The sequence below is a fragment of the Macaca fascicularis genome, chromosome 9 (assembly GCF_037993035.2).
Source record: "Macaca fascicularis isolate 582-1 chromosome 9, T2T-MFA8v1.1".
Lineage (NCBI taxonomy): Eukaryota > Metazoa > Chordata > Mammalia > Primates > Cercopithecidae > Macaca > Macaca fascicularis.
In genome coordinates this window covers 128,542,429-128,557,211 of record NC_088383.1, presented here as the reverse complement: position 1 = coordinate 128,557,211, position 14,783 = coordinate 128,542,429, and the positions used below count along the sequence as shown (strand labels likewise).

At 48.3% G+C, this 14,783-nt stretch overlaps 1 protein-coding gene across 3 annotated transcripts in view; it reads left to right on the top strand.

Annotated features, from left to right (window-relative positions):
• Window positions 1-207: 207 nt before the first annotated feature.
• RGS10 (regulator of G protein signaling 10) overlaps window positions 208-14,783 on the top strand; it is a 42,452-nt gene continuing 27,876 nt past the window's right edge. For 2 of the 3 annotated variants that reach the window (XM_074002893.1, XM_065521484.2), the window contains exon 1: window positions 6,707-6,791. In XM_074002893.1, coding sequence (XP_073858994.1) covers window positions 6,785-6,791 — 7 coding nt within the window. In that variant the 5' untranslated portion in view covers window positions 6,707-6,784. Of the gene's footprint in view, window positions 332-6,706; window positions 6,792-14,783 lie in introns of those variants that run through there. The other variant, XM_005566569.5, reaches the window with a different exon arrangement.

The following is a 14,783-nucleotide window of genomic DNA, read 5'->3' as shown; positions in this document are numbered from 1 at the left end:
GCGATCGGGGTCACCCGGGGCTGCCCTGCCCCGCCCGGGCACCCCGGAGCGGAACCGCGAGCCCCCACCGGCGGGGGCGGGCAGGGCGCACGGAGCGCGCCACGCGGCGCCTGGCTAGGAGGAGGGCGGCGGGCGGGGACCTAGCGCTCCGGGGCGGTGCTGAGCCCGCTCCTCCTCCTTGCCCTCCTCCTCCTCCTCGCCCTCCTCCTCCTCCTCGCCTTCCTCCGGCTCAGCCGCCGCGCAGCCGGGTTGCTCTTGCTTCCTCCCGGGGCGCCCGCGGCGATGTTCAACCGCGCCGTGAGCCGGCTGAGCAGGAAGCGGCCACCGTCAGGTAAGCGGCTCCAGGGGCCCGCGGGCTGGGGGTCGGGGCGCCGCTTCGCCCACCCGGCCTCCTGCCCTCCCTCCTGTGCTCGGGCGCGGCTCGGCGGTACCTCCTAGACTGGAGCCCGGGCCGACCGCACCACTTCTCCACGCTGGGTCCCGCACCTTCGCTATCCCAGCTGCGACGGGAGCGCAGAGCTCCTCCGGGCGCCCCGGGGAGGAAGTTTGGCTGAAAGAGGAACAGCCGCAGTTTTCTTTTTAGTGATGGTCTGGGAGAAAAAGGAGCGCCCAAATTCCCCAAACTTTGGAGGTGACATGGGGCTCCAGATTCCGAAAGCAGAACGGCGCGCGGGCTTCTCCCTCAGTGGCCCTCTCCGCCTCCGTTGCGGGCGTGGGTGGAAGGGTGCCGAGCGCCCGGGGGAGCACGGCTGGACCCAGGCATCCGACTGGGCGCCTGGGCCTGGGGCGCCGGGGGCCTTCGCTTCTGCCGCAAGGAGCCAAAAGGTGCGGTCGCGAGGGTGGCGGAACCCCAGGATGGAGAAGGGCACCTCTGCGGTGCGTGCCAGCGAAGTTCTGACGTTACGAAGGATTCGCCTTGGCTGTCACTCTGGGCCAGCCTGAGCCACCATCTGGGGCAACTTGATAGGACAAAGACCCCACGGTGAAGGTGGAGCCATGCCCTTGATTCTGGTCCTTCTACCCTTTGGCTCATCACAATAGCTACGACCTGTACAGGCCTTCGGGTGCGCCAAGGGCTTTGTCCACTGCGTTGGGTGAACTCTCCCTTCACCCCTAGGACAACCTGGTGCGCGAGAAGGGAACGGAAGCCAGGCGCTGTTAGGTGACTTGCCCCAGTCACACCCAGCAGGTGATGGGGAGGCTTTCAAACCCAGGTTCGCCTGACTCTGGAGTTCAGAGGTTTTGCCGGGCTTCCCACGCCGAGATTCACTTCTGCTTGGCGCTCAGAGTCGGAACATGTTGGTGCATTTCCTTTCTGCTACCTGATACTTTATGAGGGACATTGTGGTTTAGAGACTGGGACCAGACTGGCTAGATCCGAATCTCACCTTCGCCATATTCACTAGCCGTGGGACCTCTCTGCAGAATAAGGGTCTGCAAAATGGGAATAACAGTAGCTACTCGCCTTTTTAAGCACTTAATTGGAACCTGTCTCCCATCCATCAAGTTTTGCAAATTATTGTATTTAATATGTAGGATTTCGTAGGGTTGTTGTAATGATCTTACATTGTTGCCCCGCACGTACTAAGTGCTCCATTAGCGTTAGCGGTCATGTAAACCTTTTTGTGTTGCATGTGAGTCAAAGAATTCCCTTGTGGGTGTTAATGTTAACTATTCTCTGTGGTTGGCACAGGCCTGTGGAGCGCTGCTCAGAGCCTGGACTCGAATTAAACTCTTGGTTCTAACCTTGACTCTGTCATTCAGCAACACTGGGCAAATTACCTAATCTTTCTGTGCCTCCGTTTCAATGATGTGCTGGAACTGGCTCAAACTGGCTTGCAAGAGCCAGTTACTAAATATTCAAAAAGTTTGGGAACTGGTTGCTAAACCTTAGGGAGCTTGAAAGTAGTTATGATGGGATATTTACATCATGAAAATCAACCAAGCTAAAAATGAAGGCTTCGTTTTGACTCAGGAGAGCTGATTTCCAGCACACCTCTGAATCACTTTCTCCATCTGCAAAGTGGGTTTCATGGGATCATGGGGTTAAATACTCAAAACCATATGAAGCCCCTAGTACAATGTGTGGCACTCAATAAATGTGTGATAATTATTAGTTTTTCTCCCTTTTGCCTGTTATAAATAGAGCTGCTATGAATAGCCCTGTACACGTTACTTATTACTTTAGATTACTTTTGGGTTGAAGACTGACAAATACAACCATTGTATCCTGGGAGATACATGGATTTGGGGTGATTTTGCATGTAGCCATGTTGCACTCCAAAAAGGCTGAATGCAGTTTTAGGGAATAAATTGTTTCAGGGCAACAAATTTTACGCCTCATGAAATGTGGTTACATCATTGATAAAAAGGCAATCTCAGGCCGAGCGCAGTGGCTCACACCTATGATCCTAGTACTTTGGGAGGCTGAGGCAGGAGAATTGCTTGAGCTCAGGAGTTCCAGATAAGCCTGGGAAACGTGGCAAAACCCCGTCTCTACAAAAATAAAAAATAAAAAAATTAGCCAGGCATGGTGGTGCGTGCCATAGTCCCAGCTCCTTAGACGGCTGAGATGAGAGGATGACTTGAGCCTGGGAGGTTAAGGCCGCGGTCAGCTTAGATTGTGCCACTGCACTTCACCCTGGGTGACAGAGTGAGACTCAAAGAAAAGGAAGGAAGGAAGGAAGGAAGGAAGGAAGGAAGGAAGGAAGGAAGAAAGAAAGATCAGCCACTAAACATCGTGGATTGGTACTGGATGCCTTGACTCCAATAGCCTGATTTTCTTTGGAATTGTAGGTCTAGGGTCTTTCCCCATCATGGAAAATAACAGAAGTTCTTACCTGACTGGTCATCACCACCAAGCCATGGGCAAAGAAGAAGCCTAGTGAGAAAGGGGTCGTTTGGGCCTGGGGGCGGAGGTACTGAGAAGACAGCCAAGTGATTTTTGGGACCATGTACTGATTTTTTTTTTTTTTTTTGTAATTTTGAATTATTTTTCTTAAGGAGGATCCTCAAATTGTATAAACTTCAGGCTCTACAAAAGCCGGAGCTGCTCCTGCAGGACCCCTGATTTGGACCTGGTTGTGGTCCTGCCTCCCCCAGCACTTTCTATTTTACACTCTTCCTACCTTTCAGCAGAATCTCACTGGAGACACTGTCTTTCCGCGGAGGATTTGGAGTTCCTAACCCCACCTTCCAAGGTTCAGAGTGGGATTTCCTTATTCTTCTTCCTGAGGTTTACTCAAAGTGTGTTCCACCCGTCTTGTGGGTTCAGGAGGGCCTGGATAAAATCCAGCTTCTCGGGCCTCGCCCAGACCCACTGGTTCAATCTTGGGGATGGTAGGGAGGGGGGAGGGTAGGGTGCATCTTTGACAAGCACCCCAGGGAATTCTCAGGCCAGTGAAATGTGAGGGTCCCCCAACAGGATTCTGTCCACTCACCCTGCCCAGTTATCAACCTTGCATTGTTGGTAACTGAAAGATGCCCATCTGAGATGCCAAGCTGAAGCCACCCGACTCCCTACCCCTGCAGCTGCACCCAGGAGTGACCTCTCAGGGGAATTCCCACCCTGCCAGGCAGGCATCGGCCTTCCCCTCGGGCCTGTCATGCAGGATCCCATTAAACCCTTGGGAACAGTTTTTTTTTTTGAGACGGAGTCTCGCTCTGTCGCCCAGGCTGGAGTGCAGTGGCCGGATCTCAGCTCACTGCAAGCTCCGCCTCCCAGGTTCACGCCATTCTCCTGCCTCAGTCTCCCGAGTAGCTGGGACTACAGGCGCCCGCCACCTCGCCCGGCTAGTTTTTTGTATTTTTTAGTAGAGACGGGGTTTCACCGTGTTAGCCAGGATGGTCTCGATCTCCTGACCTCGTGATCCGCCCGTCTCGGCCTCCCAAAGTGCTGGGATTACAGGCTTGAGCCACTGCGCCCGGCCGGGAACAGTTTTAAGTTTATGGCTGGGCTTGTTTTATTTAAAGATGACAGTTTGCATAGCAGTTTAATGTCTTTGTTTTAACAACCCGGCTGCAGGGTAGCCTTGGCAGCTGGGGCAACTTTCTCTGCAGAACATCACTGGCCCAGGCCTGCGGGGAAAGAGGTGCCGGCTGAGGGGTGTTGTTTTCTACAGGTATGGTCAAGCCCATGAGCCAGCTGAGCCTCTGGGACCTGCTCTGGTCACCACCTAGTGCAGCCCATAGCCTGGTGGGTGTGAGGTGCTCACTGTGTTTTATCTGCGTTGGCTGATTTGTATTTGATGTGATGCCGCCTTTCTTCATGGTTAGAAAATGTAGCTGCCTGGCATGGCCATTTCCTAGGGCTTCCTGGGTGAAGTGAGTCACTTCCCTCCCTGGGTTGAGTGAGTCCCCGGACGCTGGGCTCTGGGAACCTGCTGCTTAAACTGCACTAAATTTATGCCCCCAAGTTTCTTCTGCTTCCCCCAGATAGCTCTTTGCTGCAGCAGCCCGGGGGTGGCAGCAGGAGCGGAGGCGGCCCTGGCAGGCAGAAGCAGTGGCCCCTTGATAAGAGCTGTCAGGCGGCATCCGCTGGAGTGAGACAGTCCCTTGCAGACTTGTGGGGACAAAATTTCCCTTCCAAGCAAGTTCCCATCTGTTTAGAGCCCAGCTAAGCACCCTCAGGTCCACCTCGCTGCCCCACTGCCCAGTGGGGGGCCACTTATCTGACCGAGTCCTTCCCAGCCCCATTTTTCTTGCTCCCTAGTCTACCCCTGGAGGGACTGGACAATACCTGCTCTGTGCCTTTGCTCCCCCAGGTGTCCTTTGTCCTGTCCCAAAGCCTGGGTCTCCCTGCTCCAGCAGACCCACCCTTCTAGGCCTCGCTGCCTCCCACCCTTGGCACTTGACAGAGCAGCTTGTCTGAGCAGGAGGGAACCATTTCATTTCTCCCTGGAGGGCTGCAGAGGCCACTAAGGGGCAGGGACTTGTCCGGAGCCACCCATTGCAGAAGGGGCAGAGAACTCAAGTCTTGGACCCAAGTCCACGGCCACCTAAACACAACAACCATTTAGCGACTTTGCTAAAATATATTTAGAGAATGAATGTGGAGCTGACAACTTTCCTCCCTTCCTCCATCCCTCTCTCCTTTCCTTCCCTGCCTCTGTCCTTTCCTCCCTCCCTCCCTTCTTTCCTCCCATCCTTCTTCTCTCTAGTCAGGACGTTAGAAACAAACAAAGCAATCATCAAACACCTTTATCATTTCACATAGAAAAGGACATTTTAACACCCCCAATCGTAGGAAAGATATAATCTCAGGTAAAGAGCTGTCCTGATCCTCTAGAATCTAGAGGATTCTAGATCCTCTAGAATCTTCTAGAGGTTGTCGCTCCTGGGGAGAGACACTGGGCACCTGAGGGACAGAGGTGTGAGGAAGACTATTACACCACACTCCCTTTTATATGTCCTGAACTGTGATCTTTTTCAAAGCAAAAACAAAACAAGCAACCCAAGACTGTCCTTACTCTACCAGCACAGCTCACTTGGTAAATATTTCCTTGTCTTCCTTCTCGTTTATGCGTGGACTAGTGAAGAAGACTTCTGACCAGCCTGTGGCACTGTGGGCAGGCGACCACCTGGGAACGTCTGGCCTCCTCTCCTCAATTCATTTTAAGTTCCATGAGAAAATGGGCCCACCTTTCATTTCTGGCATCTTTCTCTGTGTTTTTCTCTCCCGCCAGACAACCTGGGGTTGAATCCCAGCTCATCCACTTCCTTGCTTGCTTCTTTGTAGCAAATTTTTTATCTCTCTGTGTCTCAGTTTCCTGATGTATAAAATGGGGCCCATGAGGAAACCAACTTCCAAGGATTGTTGTAAAGTTTCGATGAGACTTGTAAGTGCTCAGTAAATGTCAACTTTTTTTTTTTTTTTTTGAGACGGAGTTTCACTCTCCTTGCCCAGGCTGGAGTGCAATGGCATGATCTCAGCTCACTGTAACTTCTACCTCCTGGGTTCAAGCCATTCTCCTGCCTGAGCCTCCTGAATAACTGGGATTATAGGCATGCACCACCACGCCGGCTAATTTTGTATTTTTAGGTTTCTCCACACTGGTCAGGCTGGTCTCAAACTCCTGACCTCAGGTGATCTGCCCCCCTCGGCCTCCCAAAGTGCTGAGTTTACAGGCGTGAACCACCACGCCCGGCCTCAACTATTTTTAATAGCTATCCATCCTCCTTTCTGTGCCCTCTACCCTTAGCCTGGTGCCTGACTTTGCTCATTCCTTAGCAAATATTTATCACTATAAAATATATACTTGAGTACCAGACATCATGCTGACCCTGCGGAAGACGCAGCCCTTTCTTTCAAGAAATGCACCATCCACTTGACTGACCTTGGAGGAAAAAGTCATTTACTTTGCCTCCAGGGAGGGCAGGACAGATTGAGCAGAGTAGGAGAGTGAGGGCAGCTTTACGCAGAAATGTGAGGCCCCAGAGGACACACAGGGGCTTCTGGAAGTGGAGAAAATCGATGACAGGGTCTTGTTTTCAGGCTAGGGCTGCTGGGCCGTTTTCTTTTTTCTGGCCTTTGCCTAGAAAGTGGAGAGTCTAGGGAGGCTACAAATAACAGTTCGGCGTTCTTATTTCCTTCCCTCTGGTAGAAACTGGAAACCAGTGGCCATCTGTTGTTTAGTCCACTTAAAAGAGGATGTTGAGGCTTGTTTTTTCTTCGGACCCAAGGGTGCTGGGGAGCCCTCCAGTCTCTGCCTTTTTCACACAAGGCGTCTCTGGGAAGGCAGTGGATTGTTGGTCTTCGTGGAACTTCTCAGGTGGACCCCAGAGCATGGAACGTAAGGAATGGCCCCCACCCCTTTCCATGTCGGCAGTCGCCTTGGCCCTGGGTGGGGCAGGGGCTGGGAAGAATGTGCTGTGAGGACACAGAGGTGCACAGGTGACTTTGGAAGGGCCAAAAGGAACACTTGGCTTTCTGTGAGGCCTGTGCCCTCGTGTGCAAACGCCACGATGCCCTTTCTGAGTGGAGCCAACCCTCCGTCACCTGCTTTCCTTCTCCTGACTTGGATGCTGGCTATTACTATGATTATTGAAAAACTTTTTTCACTTTTGATGTTATTTCCTGCTAACTGCGGTTCAATCAAATCTCCCCAGCAGGGGAATTGCATGCAGGCGGGGTAGTTATTCTCAGCAGCTAGATACTGGAGCCGATAAACACTTAAGTAATATTTAGATACGATGTTTCCATGACCCAGTTTCTCGGGAGCCTTACACAGATCACCAGTTGTAACAAAATGACTCTCTGATTCCAAATTGGGAGGACGTTGTAAAAAATGTAATATACTTGATGTGGCATAGGTGACAAGAGGTTTTAAATAAGTTTTGTGGGGTGTGTACTTTCTTTGAAACTTCATTACAAAATAGAGTATTTTAAAGGTGCACGCCTGTGCATGTGAGTTGTACCAAACCACTTTGGAATTTAGGGTTAATATCTCTGCCTTTTCCTGGACTTGAATGTTTAATAGGCTGTGAGTTTGAGGGAGTACTTAGGACAAACCTTCTGAGGATGTAAGTTGACTCTGCTGTTGAGGAAACTGGATAGTGAGATATTACTAAAATATTATTTGACTTGGAGAAATTGTCTATGCAGGATAATTACACAGACCTTCCTGCAGATTAACAGCAGAAATCCATGCTGTGAGCATTCATCTCTGATGAGTGTTACAGATGCCTTTTGAGTATGGATTTCTAAGGAATTAATGTCTGGAGAAGGTCTCTGTTAGATATGACATCATAGCATCTATAAATAATGCATCATAAAATAAGCTCCAAGCAACCAGCCCCAGCCATCTGCACTGTGATGCTTCACCCATCCTTGAAATAATGGCTTTTACTGACGCCAGAAGCCACATAGGGCAGCATAAGCATAAATGGAAAACGGATATACATTGTGTTTGTGTGCTAGATGATTCCACCTGGTCTTATGTGACTTTTTTTTTCCTGCATGGATTGGACTCTTACCCAGTTTTCTGTTTTTTCCCCAAAGTGTGATTGTTCTTGGTCTCTTAAAGGCTGTTGTGTTCTGGTCTCTTTGAGTACAAAGATCAGCAGATATAAAAACTAAAAATGGCAGTAGAGCCTTTGGTAAAGAGCATGTACTCTGGAGCAGGAGTACCTGGGTTTGGGCCATGATTTCCCATTTTCTAGCTGGGACCCTTGTGAGTTACTGTGCCTCAGTTTCTTCATCTGCAAAGTGGAAATAACCACATCAGTAGGTTATTGTGAGAACTGAATTATTTAATTCAGGTAAAAGCCTGGAACAGTACCCAGCACGTTGTACATCATTTGCAAGTTTTTCTTTTTTCTTTTTATTTTTTTGAGACAGAGTCTTGCTCTGTCACCAGGCTGGAGTGCAGTGGCACGATCTCGGCTCACTGCAACCTCCGCCTCCCGTGTTCATGCAATCCTCCTGCTTCAGCCTCCCGAATAGCTGGAATTACAGGCGTGCACCACCACACCTGGCTAATTTTTTGTATTTTTAGTATAGATGGGGTTTCATCATGTTGGCCAGGATGGTCTCGATCTCTTGACCTCGTGATCCGCCCGGCCTCTCAAAGTGCTGGGATTACAGGCATAAGCCACTGTGCCAACCTTTTTTTTTTTTTTTTTTTTGAGACAGTCTCGCTCTGTCATCTAGGCTGGAGTGTAGTAGCACAATCTCGGCTCACTGCAACCTCTGCCTCCTGGTTTCAAGCGATTCTTCTGCCTTAGCCTCCCAAGTAGCTGGGACTATAGGCCACCACCACCACACCCGGCTAATTTTATATTTTTGGTAGAGACGGGGTTTCACCGTGTTGGCCAGGCTGGTCTTGAACTCCTGACCTCATGATCCGCCTGCCTCAGCCTCCCAAAGTGCTGGGATTACAGGCATGAGCTGCAGCGCCTAGCCTTTTTTTTTTTTTTTTTTAAAGATAGATTCTTTTTCTGTTGCCCAGGTTGGAGTGCAGTGGTGTAATCTCAGCTCACTGCAACCTCTGCCTTCCAGGTTCAGGTGATTCTCCTGTCTTAGCCTCCCGTGTAGCTGGGGATTACAGGAGTGCACCACCACACCTGGCTAATTTTTGTATTTTTTGTAGAGACATGATTTTGCCATATTGCCCAGGCTGGTCTTGAATGCCTGGCCTCAAGTGATCCACCCACCTCAGCCTCCCAAAGTGCTGGGATTACAGGTGTGAGCCACCATGCCTGGCCTATTTGAAGTATTAACCATTATTATTAGCTAATGACAGATTAGTCTGAAAATAAATTTGCTGAAAAATATGCATTTTGCATGCAAAAAATTTGAAGATCTAAAATGATTTAAAGAGCCTAGAAGCTAAGAAAACAAAACACCAAAAACTTTTATTCAAAAGTTTTATTCAAAACTTTTATTGCAAAAATGTTTTACAGCTGAAGTAAACAATGACAACAAAAATCAAACAGCATGATAAAATTGAAACAAACAAATATCACAGGCAGGTCTTCCCTAGCTGGAGAGATCGTAAAACTGCTGGAGAACATGCTTGACATTTTTTCCACCTATTCATATCAGTCCTGCTTTCTTGTGTAATCTGTCTGAATCGGAAGCTTTTATCAATGAAAAGGGATAGAAGAATATTGGAACTTTGTGGATCCAGGTACCAGTAGTTGGGCACCTGGGAAATCTTGGTTTTGCTTTATTCTTAAGTTCAGAAGTAAACCTGTTTTGCTATTGAGAAAGAGTATTTATTTCTTCTAATATTACTAGACTGGTTGTAACATTTATGTATGTATGTATGTATGCATGTATGTATGTATTTACTTACTTTAACCTGCTTCCCCTTCCCCCTTGGTTGTAACATTTTTTTCTTTTTTTTTTTTCCCTGAGACGGAGTCTCTCTGTCACCCAGGCTGGAGTTCAGTGGTGCAATCTCAGCTCACTGCAACCTCCGCCTCCCGGGTTCAAGCAATTCTCCTGCCTCAGCCTCCTGAGTAGCTAGGATTACCAGTGCGTGCCACCACGCCCAACTAATTTTTGTGTTCCATGTTGGCCAGGCAGGTCTTGAACTCCTGACCTTGTGATCTGTCAGCCTCAGCCTCCCAAAGTGCTGGCATTATAGGCATGAGCCACTGCGCTGGGCCTCTTTTCTTTTTTTATGATTTTGTTTGTTTTTTTGTTTTATTGAGACAGCGTCTGGCTCTGCCACCCAGGCTGGAGTGCAGTGATGCAGTATCAGCTCATTGTAGTTTCTGCTTCCTGGGCTCGAGCGATCCTTCCACCTCAGCCTCCTGAATAGCTAGGACTACAGGCCCACACCACAATGCCCACCTAATTTTTGTGGTTTTTTGTTTGTTTGTTTTTGTTTTGTTTTGTTTGAGACATAGTCTTGCCCTGTCACCCAGGCTGCAGTGCAATGGCGCCATCTCGGCTCACTGCAATTTCCACCTCCTGGGTTCAAGCAATTCTCCTGCCTCAGCCTCCTGAGTAGCTGGGATTACAGGTGTGCACCACCACACCAGGCTAATTTTTTGTATCTTTGGTAGAGATAGGGTTTCACCATGTTGGCCAGGCTGGTCTCGAACTCCTGACTTCGTGATCTGCCCACCTCATCCTCCCAAAGTGCTGGTGTGAGTCGCCATGCCTGGCCTAATTTTTGTATTTTTTGTGGAGACGGGAGTTTGCCATATTGCCCAGGCTGGTCTTGAACTCCTGAGCTCCAGCAATCAGCCTGCCTTGGCCTCCCAAAGTGCTGGTATTACAGGCATGAGCCACCCCACCGGTGGGCGGGGGCGGGCAGGTCGTAACATTTAAAGTGAGCTGAGATGGCTTAGGAATTTATTACTTAGTGTGTCCCCTGGGCAGGGGACCCTGAGTTGCAGAAGTGCCCTCGGCCTAAGGGCTATCCCTGTCTGCTCAGTCATATTGGAGGCTGGGGATAGCGACTTGGAAAAGAGAGATGCCACTCGGTGAGTGGAGTTTGCAAATGCTGTCTCATCAAGATCTGTCTATACTGATATCAGTCAAGATGGATTTTAGAAGGGTGGGGTGCAATAGCCAAAAGCCTTCAACTCAAAAGACAATCAGGAAGTCTTAGAAAAATTCAAACCAACATTTCTGGAGAAAATAAAAACTTATGACAGATAGAGAGTGGGTATCTCAGATAGAAGGATCTTCTATGCCACTTATGGGGACAGAAAGTGGGCAAAAGCAAGAAGGAATTACTCTTTATCTAGAGCACCAAAGCCAGAAAACCAATACCCATGGCTATAAAGAGCAACTCCATCTCGGTGTACTTTCTGACCCGCCCCTGAAAATTCCATGCTCTTCTGTAATAGTGTCCATTGTAAATGTATTTCATGACATGTGATATAAGGGAGATGTTAGCCCAGGAGACAGTGGAATGGAAGGGCCCATCGGTTTTCTAACTGTGTTCCCAGGAGCCCTGGGATTCTGCAGACATGGCCCTGGTGAGGACAGCTGATGTCCCACATAGGTCCCCGTATTGGGTCCATCCCGTGATTCATTAGCTGCATCACCTTGGCTAGGCCATTTTATCTTCTGGATTTTTGCTTCCCAGTCTATAGAATGAGGTGGTGGGGGAGGTGGGGTTGGACCACATTAGTGTGCTTTGAGTTGGAAAACTTTTTGTTCAAATGAAAACAGACACACAAACCTAATATGCAAAAATGATTAGAGTATGAAATAAAGGGTGGGGGTTGGCGATTGTCTAACAGTGAGGTCAACTCTCTTAACTCTCAGACACTCTGTTGGCTAAATGGTAATCTACTGTGTGTATTTATTTGCAAGACGGTGTGACAGTGAAAACTCAAACATGGTCTGGTTTATTATGGAAAAGAGTGTCCAGAGTTTTGGAATCCTTTCAGACCAAGGTTGAAAACTTATGGCCAAAGTGGTTCTGCCATGGCAAGAGAAATTTGCAGCTGCCTAGATTGTTCCTGGAACAGTGAACTTGTGTCTCTAGATTTATTTACTTAAGAGAAGATCTGCTGGGGAAATGGAGTAAATTGTCAAACTGTATTCTCTGGGCAAAGAGCAGAAGAGTAAATTAGTGGAATGCTTGGCAGAATGAACCCTGCTGCAGAAATTTCTTGTAATAATGATCTTTTAATTGGATTTATACTTTGTTGGGAAGAAACTCAGTGTTCAGGAGCTTGCCACTGCGGCATTTACAAAGAGAACAGGGAACAAATTTAATATCCACGAACTGCAGGGTCACTTTAGAAAAGCATCAGCTCCATTTGGTGATGTGTTTAAGTGAGTTTGCTTCATGGTTAGAGGAAAGGATTTGCCCCAAATAATTCTCTTATGTACTCTATTGCCAATGAGCATTGAAGCATGGTCCCTGCCGGGTTTCTGAGTTTCTGCTTTATTGATGATTGATTGATTGATTAAGACAGGGTCTGTCATCCAGGCTGAAGTACAGTGGCCCAATCATGGATCACTGCAGCCTTGAACTCTTGGGCTCAAGCTATCCTCCCACCTCAGTCTGTCCAATAGCTGGGACTAAAGGCGCATGCCACTATGCCCAGCTAAGTTTTGTATTTTTTGTACACACAGGATTTCTCTATGTTGCCCAGGCTGGTCTTGAACACCTGAGCTTGAGCGATCTGCCCACCTGGGCCTCCCGAAATGCTGGGGTTATAGGTGTGAACCACCGTGCCCAGCCTAGTTTTTAAATATTTTATAGGGATGGGGTCCCACTATGTTGCTCAGGCTGGTCTTGAACTCCTGAGATCAAGCCATCCTCCTGTCTCAGCCTCCCAAGGTGTTTGGATTATAGGCGTGAGCCACTGTGCCCAGCCAGCCTGGTTCTAATTTAGCTCATATCATCTGGTGAATGTCTGAAATCCTGGTAGTTTCCCCAAGTGCTTGGATTCGGAATCCCAAGGGATCAAGAAATCAACGTGTATTTTCACCCCCCATCAGAGATCACAGGAGCTGTCACTATTAAGTAAGTCCAGTGTGCTCTGATACAGATTTTCTCCAAAACCATTTTTAGCTGTGTGGCCCCCTAGCTGTTTGCAGCAATTAATATTTAGGAGACTTTGTTTTTAAAAAAAATATCATGTACAAGTGATTTGCTTTGCTGATTTATTTATTTATTTATTTATTGAGACAGAGTCTTGCTCTGTCACCAGGCTGGAGTGCAGTGGCGCGATCTCAGCTCACCGCAACCTCCGCCTCCCGGGTTCAAGCAATTCTCCTGCCTTAGCATCCCAAGTAGCTGGGATTACAGGCATCCACCACCATGCCTGGCTAATTTTTGTATTTTTAGTAGAAACAGGGTTTCACCATTTTGGCCATGATGGTCTCGATCTCTTGACCTTGTGATCTGCCTGCCTCGGCCTCCAAAAGTGCTGGAATTATAGGAGTGAGCCACCACGCCCGGCCTTGCTGATTTCTTAATTAAAAGTTTATTTTCTCCTAGATTCAAACTTTTTTTTTTATAGAAATATGTCTCTAGTTTAAAAAAAAAAAGTCAGTGGGGAAAAAGTGTTAGTTATGGAAGTAGTTTGCTTGATAGATGGCTATTTTAGGGATGGGGAGAAAGGAACTCACATTTGTTGAGCGTCTACTGTGTCCCAGGTGTGCTGCTAGGTGCCTAATGTGCTTCCATTTTTGAATCCTTATGATAACCCAAGAGATGGGGGATGATTTTCAAATATACACAAGATTTTGCCCAAGATCCTATAGTTTTGAATCGGGGAAACTGGTTTTGTTTTGTTTTGTTTCGTTTGAGTCGGAGTTTCCCTCTTGTCACCCAGGCTGGAGTGCAGTGGCACGACCTTGGCTCAGTGCAACCTCTGCCTCCCAGGTTCAAGTGATTCCCCTGCCTTGCCTCCCAAGTAGCTGGGACTATAGGCACCCACCACCACACCCGGCTAATTTTTGTATATTTAGTAGAGACGGGGTTTCACCATGTTGGCCAGGCTGGTCTTGAACTCCTGACCTCAAGTGATCCACTCGTCTCAGCCCCCTAAAGTGCTGGGATTACAGGCGTCAGCCACCGTGCCTGGCCAGGAAACTGGGTTTTGAACCTGGCCCCATCTGAAGTGACATTCCATGGTTCTTCCTTGACTCCAGGAAGGGATCACATGCCATAGAATGAAGCATGCTTTCATTGTTCCCTCCTCCCGCAGGCAGAGAAGCAGCTGAAGTGTGTTATTTGGAGATTCCCCATCCCCCACAGGAGACTTCTCAGTGTCTTGAGTCAGAGAGTGCAGTGGAAGATGTGCAGATGCAAAGAGTTTTCATCCATTTTCTCTGTGTACCAAAATGTAAGAGGGTTGCCAAAAACCTCAGGCATCAGGATAAATGATATTTATTTATGTATTTATTATCATTATTTTTAGATGGAATCTTGCTCTGTCGCCCAGGCTGGAGTGCAGTGGCGTGATCTTGGCTCGCTGCAACCTCCGCTTCCTGGGTTCAAGCATTTCTCCTGCCTCAGCCTCCCAAGGAGCTGGGATTACAGGTGCGTGCCACCACACCCAACTAATTTTTGTATTTTTAGTAGAGATGAGGTTTCACTCCTGACCTCTGGTGATCTGCCTGCCTTGGCCTCCCAAAGTGCTGCGATTACTGGTGTGAGCCAGGGCACCCAGCCTATAAATGACATTTAATGCAGTGTTTTAAAAGATCAAAATGAATGCAAAAACATCCGTGATGAACAAAATATCTGAAGTTTAAATAAAGTCAGGAAAAAATAACAGTGTAATGCTGAGCCATATTGGACCCTGAAGCAAAAGGAAAAATCAATATAACTGATCCTGTCTTTATTTAAAATTTG